Source organism: Opisthocomus hoazin, chromosome 1 (genome assembly GCF_030867145.1).
Source record: "Opisthocomus hoazin isolate bOpiHoa1 chromosome 1, bOpiHoa1.hap1, whole genome shotgun sequence".
NCBI classification, from domain to species: Eukaryota; Metazoa; Chordata; class Aves; order Opisthocomiformes; family Opisthocomidae; genus Opisthocomus; species Opisthocomus hoazin.
This window is the reverse complement of record NC_134414.1, coordinates 62,772,533-62,783,789: the sequence shown is the minus strand read 5'-3', so window position 1 is coordinate 62,783,789 and position 11,257 is coordinate 62,772,533. Positions and strand designations below refer to the sequence as shown.

The window sequence follows — 11,257 nt, the reverse complement described above, 5'->3', positions numbered from 1 at the left end:
AAATAAAATTGTATCTATCTCAATATAGATATGCTGAAAGGCCTCTAGATCAGCATGAATTTTCACCAAAGCACCAAGGCCTTTCCTTATTCACTAAAGGCACCTTAATAGTAGCACTGATGGGGAGATGAAAGATGTGTTCTTAGTTGTTTTTAACAGACTATAAGTAGGTCTTATTTGTCAGTGAACACTAAGCATTTCTCTCGTTCTTAAGCGCTAAGAAAAACCATGAACACAACAAGTGATGACTTAGCCAACCTCAACACCTGGCAAGACACTGAAGGTGATTTTCCCAACTGCACTGATGCAGAAGTCAGTCTGAAGACTTTGTACCTCCCCATTATGTACAGCATCATCTTCCTGGTGAGCTTCCCAGGAAATGTCGTTGCGATTTGCGTTTACAGCTTCAAGATGAGGCCTTGGAAGAGCAGCACCATCATCATGTTGAACCTGGCGCTCACGGACCTGCTCTACCTCACCAGTCTTCCCTTCCTGATACACTACTACGCCAGTGGGGAGCACTGGATCTTTGGCGAATTCATGTGCAAGTTCGTCCGCTTCGGCTTCCACTTCAACTTGTACAGCAGCATCCTCTTCCTCACCTGCTTCAGCATCTTCTGCTATGTGGTGATTGTCCACCCTATGAAGTTCTTCCACATCCAGAGGAAGCAGTGGACAGCGGGGGCTTGCGCAGCCGTTTGGGTGATCTCACTGGCAGCTGTCAGCCCCATCAACTTCCTGATCTCCTCAAAAGAGGGGCAAAACAGATCCTTATGCCTCAACCTCACCAGCTCTGAAAACCTGGGCACAATCAGGTGGTATAACTGGCTGCTGACTAGCCTGGCCTTCTTCTTGCCCTTGCTGACAGTGACTCTCTGCTACGTGATCATTATTTACACCTTGGCTACTGGGTCCCACACGCAGGCTTGCTACAAACAAAAGGCTTGCAGACTCGCCATCATCCTTTTGGTGGTCTTCTATGTGTGCTTCCTTCCCTTCCACGTCTTTCGGGTGGCTCAGGTTGAACTACGGTTGTGTCCTGTCAGCTGTCACGTGGAGAAGCAAATCCACTCTGCCTATATCATCTCTTGGCCACTGGCTGCACTCAACACATGTGGCAACCTACTACTTTATGTCGTGATCGGAGGTAACTTCCAGCAGGCCATCCTCTCTCTTTCAAGGTGTAAGTGGAGCAAATAAGTCCAGCAGCCCAGGAGCAACAATTATGTGACCAAGTCACAAATCGCATTAAAGTTATGAAGGAATCCCAGCAACCCCGGGGTGGCTTTGGTGCTGTAAGCTCCTGCCAAGGCAGGTGTGTTGATACGGTAGCAAGAATTGCCGCTGGCTTCTCCCTCTCCCTGCAGTGCCTGTCAAAAAGCTGTCTCTGGAGCAGGTTTTTGTATACCTCTCTTAGCAACCAAAGAACGGGGAGTGAAAAGAAAAGATTCTAAGCCACCTTGAAGGTGGAAATTAAAACACCTGACCAACCAAAAACATTTGGGAAGCGCAGCGTTCTCTCGCTCCAGGCTTAGTGGCTGATTACAGAAACACGGAGAGCTTAGTTTGGACGTGAGAACAACTTCCATTGTTTTCAGTGTTATCACTTATGGAGTGCTTTGTTTACTGCAGCCTGAGCGAAACACAGCAGATACTGTCATGGTTACATACATACACTGAATTACATACTTAGAAGGCACCCAGATAAATCAGGTGTTTTCAAATGAGATGGACCCGATGAACTTCAGCATAGGGCACTGAGGAACTGAATGGTGAAGTCTTGGAGCTGGCCCAGGGAAGGATGAGAGGAGTACCAGAGGATAACATACATGGTGAATACAAGATATATAAAGATATATGTATATATACACACTCATACAAGGAGATAGAGAGATATATAAGTATATATACCTATGGAAGAAAATGGAGGAACAAGGAATTAACAGTCACATTAATGTCCATCTCAGAAAAATACCGAAGCAAACAATCAGATGATAAGTCTACAGAAGATAAATACAGGTGAGTACCAGTCAGTGTGGATCTATCAGCTATGTACATTCCCAGATCATACTGACTTCCTACTACAACAAATTAACAGGCTCTTGCATGAAGGAAAATAATATGATGTAATGTATCTTGACCCCAGAAGGAGTTTTGACACTGCCTGAGATGACACTTGTGTGTGTAAGCTAAGGAAACAGTCTGGAGGAAACTATTTTTGCTGGTTACAGAGCTGCGCTCAGAGTGGAAATATTAGTGATTTACTGTCAGAGTAAGGGGAGCCACTGAATGAGAATTTGACCAGTCTGTCCTGGGTTTAGGGATATTTAGTGTTTTCATTAACAAATTGGATGATGAAATAGAGTCTACTTATGTTTGCAGATGACATGAACCTGAGAGGACAAAATTACATTGACAAATTACAACTATGGTCAGAAAAGGCACAGGATGCTATTAGACAGTGGCAGGTGCAAAGTACTATGTTTAAGTAGAAATAATGAACTGTAAAAATGCAAAAGGAGGAAAAAAAATTAGGTAGCTCTTTGGCAGAGAAAGATCTGTGATTACTGTGAATCACAGGCTGGGCAGGACCCAACAGTTTCAGTGAGTGGGCTGACAGTTGTCTGCTGTGGCATAAAAGGCAGGTGCCATGCTGGGATATATAAATAAGAATACAACATGCACGGTGTATGAAGCAGCCCTTACACCCTTTGCAGCATTGTTACCCTCCCAGCAGGAGCACCGTGTCCAGCCTTGAAGGCTGCCCTTCAGGGAAGACACAGATGAGAGGAGCGTGGTCAGAGCACTCAGCGAAATGACCAAAGGGGAAGGAAGCAGACAGAAAACTAAATGGTCTTAAAACCCCTCAAGGGTGGATATTAGGAAGGACCTTCTCTCAGGATGAGTGATAAAATGCTGGAAAGGACAGGAGCATCCTCCACCGCCACGTGTCCCTAGGAGCAGGCTGGCCAGGCACCGAGCAGGAAGGACACAAGCCCACCTGGCCTCTGAAAGTCCCTTTTGGCCATGAGCCTCTGCCGTGAGGATACATTGCCAGCAATATCGGTTCTGGTGAAACAAGTGGTGGCCCGGGAACATCCCCGGCACCAGAGCTCGGGCACCCTCCATGGGTTCGCACCGCGCCACGCGGGCAGCCTGCACACAGGCACTGCGCATACGTAGGACAAACCGTGACATCTTAGTGTTTTTTAACATGCCTTGTGGATATTTCAAATACTTCATTTGGTGAACGCTCAGCCATCAGATAAATCTGTTTGAAGTATTGGCACAGGCCTTTTGACCTGTTTTAGGTTGTCCTCTTTTGTATTGCTGTCAAAGTCTGAATTTTACAGGTTGCCACTAGATGGTGATCATTCACGCTCAAGCTACTTGGTTTCACATATGCATGTTTGATTCCAATCCACACAAGTTACACAAATACACAAGACAATTCCCATGAAACAAATAATTCCTGACCTAGATTCGTAACATCCCGGCTCTCAAACAGTACAAACGCATTGCACAAATTCTCTTCCACAGAAGTGAAAGCAGATGTGCCTACCACTCAACACATACACATTTGAAGAAGTGGATTAAAAATTATCTTTTTTCCCCTCTCAGAGCATGTTTAATTCTTGTTCTCAGAAGCTCTTCCTTCTCAAGTCCAAGTCGAGCTTATCACACATGAACAGAAGCTCTTAAAATACAACTACACATAGGATAGAAAATGGAGCAGCTGAAGGTAAAAAGTGTGAAGTGGAAGCTTTTAAGGCTTTCCATCTCTGACAGCAACAAAAGTGACAGTCCCACAGTTTCAGTGACTTGGAGAGGGGCTGCCTCCTCCTCTCTTTCTTTAACATAGCTGTGGTTTCATTGCCTTCTTCCTGTCTCACCTGCTCATCCACCACCTCTTTTCATTTAGTTTGGGCTAAATTAGCTGATTTTAAAGTTCAGAAGTAGATTAGGGAATGCTCAAATTAGCTGATTTTAAAGTTCAGAAGTAGATTAGGGAATGCTCCTGGGGGCCGTAGTTCACCGGTGGGGCAAGAACCACCAGAAGGGCAGTCACATCTTCATTAGCGTGGCTGGATCCGGAAAAGGAGAAAAGTTCAGCTGCAACACAGGCATTTTAAAAGCATTCAAGGACTGCTCAGGTGTTCTTCGGGACTGAGAGGTCATTATCTCATCTGACTCATTCCTTCTGCTTACTGTGAAGGGTGACATCTCCATAGCTTCTATTTTTAGCAGCTGTGAAGTTTACTGCTGAAACAAGGATAAGTGCTTCAATTACAGTAAACAGGAGACACTTTCCAAGCTCTGTATACAGTGTGAAAAAACAGCTACATAAATTACTACTCTGTTGCAGGCTAATTCACAGCATAGCTATGCTCTACTAACCAGGCTGCTGTCAAAAGTCTCAGGTATGTTTGTCTGCAAAGACACTCATGTCAGCTCAGGTAGCTACCAGCAAGCTCGCTCTGCCTGGGACCACAGAGGGACCAATAGAATAGCTTTGCAAGATAAGGCTCTTGGGGGAGTTGTCAACTCTGATGATACTAAAGATGAAATTTTGGAGTTGCTGACTAGTTTTGTAGACATGTTGAAACTTACTCTTCACAGTGACTCGCACACTGTCACAGATTGCAGCAGAGCGATTTTCTACCCTTAATCGTCAGGAAAGGCAATTGGCAATTTTTTTTTCCTTTTCTCCCCAAATCACGTGTTCCCGTAAGAAGTGAAAGCAAAAGGCCCTCCTTGTACTCAAACAGCCCAGAGAGCAAAAATACTGACTGTAATGTTCTGCATAAAAAAAAGTTTTGTAAAATCTATCCTAATCCAACTACATCTAGCTGCCTTTCAAGCAATTCTGTGGCGTACTGAACACCTAAGAGGAAAGTGTGAAGCAGACTGCATTTAACATCAAAATGAATAGTGTGGTAAACAGCTAGTAGAGAGAAAGGCTAAGATAGCCTGAGAAGGGTCTACTCTTACAAGGTCTGTGTTGGAGACTGATGTGAGACAAGGCTGCGGTTTAATCCCTACGCAGTGGCATGCGCTGTCTGGGTGCTGCTGCATTAGCTGAACAGTGTAACTGTACAGCAGTGATCCACCACGTGAAGCGGAGGGTAGTGCCAGCTTCACCACTGAGTCACTGAGACCTCAGATAGATGCTGAGCAGAATAAACATTGAATGACTGCTTCCATCTGTCAATATTTTGTACTCTTAAAATGCAGGTTGAGTGAACCTAAACTTTAAAGCAGCAAACAACAAATTAACACATTGCTATTCAACTCCTACCAGCCCCAAACTGTATTTGCCTTTTCCTGCCACCAGAAAAGGAGAAGAGAAGTAAAGGAAAATACTTTGTGTGTTCTCTCACAGCTCCCTTACTTTTTGCGACAGTAGAGGCATTCATTGGTGGCAGCTGATGCCACTTCAATATAAAGGCCACACAATTAAGTCTAGAAGGGGGAAAAAAAAATTTACCCTAAAGAAAGTGTGTTTCAATGCCTGTTTTCTGAATAGCAACTGGGAAAGAGCAGTACTTTTGCCTAAGGTGTCTTGCTGACTTGGTGCCCTAGCCTGCTGGGTGGTGCAGTGGAGAGCAGAGCGAGCCGGACACCTCCTAAAGAAGGAGAAAAAAAATACATTCCTACTTTTAGTCAGAGCTGTACTTTGGGCTCAGAGGAGAAAAAGTAAAGTTGGTAAACACTGAGCCAAGTGTCTTTCCAAAATAAAATTTAAACCCCAATGCTGATTTTTTGAAAACACACAGAGGGAACATGATTTTTCAGGGCTGCTGCAAAGTATAGTGCAGAGTATGTTCAATTCATCATTGCTAGAACCTTAAAAGGCATTTCAATTAAAAGGTATTTTATCTTCTAAGATCTCCTCTTGGTTTCTTTGCTCCCCCAAATGGCTGATATCACTGATTTCTAAACTAAAAAAGAGATGGTTTCCTGGAAGCTGCAGTACTGGTCATGCTCGCCAATCTTACAAGGAAATGAAAATTCTGAGCTTCTGGTTGTTTTTAAAAAGTAAAAGATGTGTTTTTCCAGATTACTTTGTGGATTTCCTTTTACTTTGTAAAACAGCGAAAGAAGATGAAGCAAAGAAGAAAGAAATACAACTTTGTGCACAGACAGCCAACGCCACACTGAATCCTGATAAAGCAAGGCAGAAGGTGTAGCTCCTGGATACGTCTTTCTTCACATGTTTTCATTAAACATGGTTCTATTTCCAGCATGCTCCCTGCCACCAAAGCTAGCAAACCTGATACCAGGTTACTGGGTCCTGCCCTCTCCCTTCACCACATCCGGTCTGTTGCTCAAGACCAGTCAGCTTTTCGGAAAAACGGTTAGGAAATTAATTCTGTCCCTTCTAACCAGTCTACTAAAATCTTTGCAGTTCCTGTTTGCCCCTGATTGGCATGAGCTAGTTGGCTGCATCCCGGGGCAAGACAATTCCGCTGTGTCTGGCAGAATGTATATTTTGTCTGTGGATCTGTGACAAGATGTTTTGGTATTACCACAAGAGCACTGTGTGATATTCTCATTACTTTCCTCCATTTTTCAACGACTTTCATGGCACCAGCCACTGTGCAAAGTGATGCCCTGGACCTGCAGCTGACAGGGCTCAAAAATGCCTTCTTTGGGGGTACCTCAAAGGACATCCAAGGAAAAGCCTCCTGCTCTGCTCTTGTTACAATTCTGTTAAGCTGGGCAAGAAGGACGTGACTTGGCACAAAGCAGGGAAGCATTATGGGTGGATTTTTTTCCAGCCCCAAATGGTCCCAAAGCGGTAAATTTTCCACGGAGTGAGCCAGGCTGGCCCAATTGCTTATGGCTTCAGCACCAATGAAGAAGACCTAGAAGACAGAAGCATACAAATGTACTGTGCAACAATTTCAAGCAATAAATATTTTTGAAAATTCACTTTTCCCTTCACTTTATGATGCTTTTTATCAACGGGAATTTGTCTTAACAGACAAGGCAGCAGCACCTGTCTACAGGAGTTTCCTCACATTTGCCTTTCCGCTAGTAAGCTGCTCTGAGATTTTTATTTTTTTGCCCCTGTTTTACAGGTGATGAAACTGAGGTGCAGCAGAGTTAAGTGACTTGCCTCTGGTCACAAAGCAAATTAGCAGCCAGGCAGGGAAGAGATCAGTTCCCAGCCCAGAGCTTTTACAAAGTGTATTTTAGGCTTTGGGTAAGATTTTCAAGGGAGCCTTGATTGCTCAGTTGTGGCACTTCAGTAATAAAAGTTGAGTTAGAGCAGCATCTGTGCTACTCAGGCCCTGGTTCATCCTTGACTTCGTACTCTGCATCTGTGGAAGGAGCACTTCTGTTTTCCTTCAGAGAAGGTTTTAGGGGAACAGCTCTTTACCACCAAAGCTGTTTGGCTACCACTGTGTGTGATCTTCACCAAGAGCCAGTAATTAGCTGTATTCACTCCATTTACAGCTTTGTATCAAGTATTTGTTAATTTGCAGGTTAACAAGAAATATTAGCAGCAGTATAGGGAAACCTTTCAGGCTGAATGTGTTAATCGCACCACAGGTTAGAAAGTCATTCTCCCTGGGAGGCAGAGGTCAGAAATCAGTTCCATAACTGGCGAGCTGCCTTCACCAAGCGGCAGGGTACCACTGCTCACCATGTACATATGGTGATGCTGGGAGAGTACACAGGTTCATCCAACATGGCTCAGAGCTGGGGCCAGCCCCATCCCAACACACCTTCATTCAGATCTAGTGGTCCATATTTTGCCTTCAGATAAAAATATCAGCACTTTTCTTCTAGTGGCAGAAGGGCAAATGGATGTAAGATGCAGATTAGAAGACAGGTAACTTAAGATAGAAGTTATCTTAGATATCTTAAGAAGATAGATATCTTAAGACAGAAGGGCAACGAGGCTGGTGAAGGGTCTAGAGCATAAGCCTTCTGAGGAGCGGCTGAGGGAACTGGGGCTGTTTAGTCTGGAGAAGAGGAGGCTGAGGGGGAACCTTATCGCTGTCTACAACTACCTGAAAGGAGGTTGTAGTGAGGCAGGTGTTGGTCTCTTCTCCCAGGTAACTAGCGACAGGACGAGAGGCAATGGCCTCAAGTTGCATCAGGGGAGGTTTAGATTAAATAATTGGAAAAATTTCTTTACTGTAAGAGTGGTCAGACAGCATTGGAATAGGCTGCCCAGGGTGGTGATGGAGTCCCCATCCATGGAGGTGTTCAAAAAACATGTAGATGTGGCACTTCGGGACATGTTGTAGTAGGCATGGTGGTGTTAGGGTGATGGTTGGTCTTGATGATCTTAGAGGTCTTTTCCAACCTATGATTCTATGATTTTATCATAAATCTTCTAAACTTTCATCCTCACTTGGACTCAACATGATTAATACAGCTACACTTACTTATCAGAGATAAATATTTGGCCAGCCATCACCAGTGAAAATCTAAATCTGTCCCTCTACCAGAACAAAATCCTAGCAAACATAGCCGCATCTTTTTTCCCAAAATGCAAACCTGAATTTCACTGAGCGAGGGGAAGGACAGCGATGGGGCATGGTGTTTGCTGGAAACACCATGAAGATCCGTCCTGCAGCAATTCCAGGCTGTGCCCAAGGGGCTCCAGCCTCCCGTACTCCCGCAGCTGGGCTCTGCGGGTGCTATAATTCAAATTCCCACTAGAGGGTAGACAAAACTCTTCCAGCAAAAGGATCACCCTGGAAAAGCGTAAGTATGCGGGAAAACGGTGTCTGATTTGGAAAAGGAGGTGCGCGCTGGAGATGCAGCAGAGTAGGAAAAGAACGAACAAAATGATGTTCATACCGTCTGCGAGAGCAAGGTGGGGGCATTGATCCAACTTTCTCTAAAGAAACACGATCTCTGGTTTATACTTTTAAATGAAATACAGCTAGAGTGGCTATATGGTTACAAACATGTAAATCATAAATAACATACAATTCATCTTGCCCCTACGGATGTTATCTTACAAACAGTAATAGGAGCCAATTAAGTATATCAAAGAGTTAGAAAGGATAAATATAGGGAATTAGAGTTTATCCATTTCAGGGCAACAGTGAATTCGACCCTTCCTGACTGCCTGGCCAGAAACACCAAACCTTGCATTTATCTCTCTCTTTTATTATTAAAATACTGCACCACTTACTATTACAGGAAATAATGCCTTGCATTTTCTCCTCGCACATTTCTCCACCGCTGAAATGCAGCCAGGTTTCTCTGAACCTTGCTGCAGGAGTGGAAAGTACTGCTGTAGGCATCAACACCTCTTCCTCTTCTTGCTCTCCCTGAAAGAGCAGATCCTTCTGCAGGTGAGCCTGACTGTCTCAGGGAGCTCCCTGCACTGCACATGAGGGCACTGGGAAAAGGTTTTTCTCACCACACATCCTACGTGTGACGGAGCACTGGAACAGGCTGCCCAGGGAGGTTGTGGAGTCTCCTTCTCTGGAGATATTCAAGACCTGCCTGGACAAGGTCCTGTGCAGCCTGCTGTAGGTGACCCTGCTTCGGCAGGAGGGTTGGACTAGATGACCCACAGAGGTCCCTTCCAACCCCTAACATTCTGTGATTCTCCAAAGCAGGCTTTCACACTGATTCAACAAGCCCTACGATAGGGAAGCCAAAGCAATTCAGAGTTAATTTTCTAGTTTAGCCCCAGATCTACAAATATGGCCTAAGACCCAGAAGCATCACCTATGCAAGCTAAGTGCCATTTTTGAATGCTAAGCAAGGATTTGATTCGATCTTCTTAAATATCAGTTATTTATGCCAACAGAGGTAAGAACCAAAGAAGGCCCATCAAAGAAGCAGAGCTCTCAGAGGCATTCCTGCAGCCAGGACACCTCCCACAGCTAGGATAATTAAAAGCTGAATTAATGTACTTTGGAAGACAGGCATGGCAATGTTTGCTACCACAAGCGCTGCACTATCTCTTCTCCCCCTTAAACAGATGTGGGTTTTTGAAAGGAAACATAGTTCCTCTGTTCTGGATGGGTCCCGTCTGCTGGTCCCACATAGTCTTGTGGGTGGCAATGACTCTCTCTCCAGTCAAGTGAATTGATGAAACTGTGTGAGACATGGCACTACAGGCAGTAGTGCCCACAGTTGTCACATCAAAGGCTAAACAGGAAGTGTGTCCGGAGAAGGATTACATTTGTGGCCCTAATGAGCCAAAGAGAGGAGCCTTTCAGGCAGCAGCATGTGTTTTCACTGCATTAAGGCACGTGAATCCTTTGCAAAGAGATTTTCGCAGCACAGAATTGGGAGCAAAGGAAGAAGCATTAAACCTGAAATACAGCCATGCCAAATGAGGTTAAATTATATATTCTCTATCATCTGGCTTGTAATGTAAGGTGTGAATGATAGCTCTGCTGGATGCCAGCATGGGCTAAGGAGAGGTATCTGGAATTTGGCACAAGGCTGCATTTGGTGTCTACTAGGCTGTTTCAAGAGATCAGATTCCTTTGCCCTGTTGTTGTGAACACCTCTACCACCTGTCCTTGCCATGATAATTGGGAGAAGTACTTTAAGTGATACAGATTGCATGCAAAAATCTTCCGTCTTCATCCCTCTGAAGAAGAAGTAGTATTTTATTGAAGAAAGAGTTATTGTTATGCAAAAGTCTGTGACAGCAGGTGAAAAGTAGAAAACCTGTCTTGCAGGGAGTCAAAAAAGCTGGATTTGGTAAGGAACAGATGGATCTCGGCAGTTGTGCTCTTTCACCAAGTAGCTGCTTCAGGGGAGCAGTTGATGTTCAATTTTGTACAAAATATCCTTTTCTTGCATGAACTAAAAAGACTGAAATACAGAGAAATGACCTTTATTCAGGCACCCTCTTAAAAACTCACTTTTGAGGCCATCAGAGAAATTCAAGGCTGTTCCATCCGTTTAACGAAGATTAAACCATGCACCTGGCTTCAACTGTACAGTAAGTCCTCCTTGTTGCTGTCTTTCTGGGGTCCATGAAATGCATCATCTCATCAATGCAAGTTTCCACCCTAAACTTTTCTGCTCCCAGGCAGACAATGGAGGCTTTTGTAGCAGCACCCCTATGTTGTGAGCTAGAGCAACTGCTACACTAAGCAGGTTCCCCACCAGGTCTTCAAAGAACGAACAAACTGTATCACTGCTGAACCCCTCTTTCTATTGCTTGTATAGCCCTCTCTGGTAGACAATTTATTGTCCTCCACTCTGGCACGCAGAGGAAACATTATTCTTTACTGCCACTTAGCAAAAAGATCAG

General features: G+C 44.4%; 1 protein-coding gene across 1 annotated transcript; it reads left to right on the top strand.

Moving 5' to 3' along the window:
- The first annotated feature begins 228 nt into the window (after positions 1 to 228).
- Positions 229 to 1,200, top strand: LOC104338615 (2-oxoglutarate receptor 1). Its single transcript, XM_009944676.2, has one exon. The coding sequence runs from the start codon at positions 229 to 231 to the stop codon at positions 1,198 to 1,200; it is 972 nt and encodes a 323-aa protein (XP_009942978.2).
- Positions 1,201 to 11,257: the final 10,057 nt, after the last annotated feature.

Bases quoted from the DNA above. Each gene is read 5' to 3' on its own strand.
- LOC104338615 (XM_009944676.2), top strand. From the start codon at position 229: ATGAACACAACAAGTGATGACTTAGCCAACCTCAACACCTGGCAAGAC.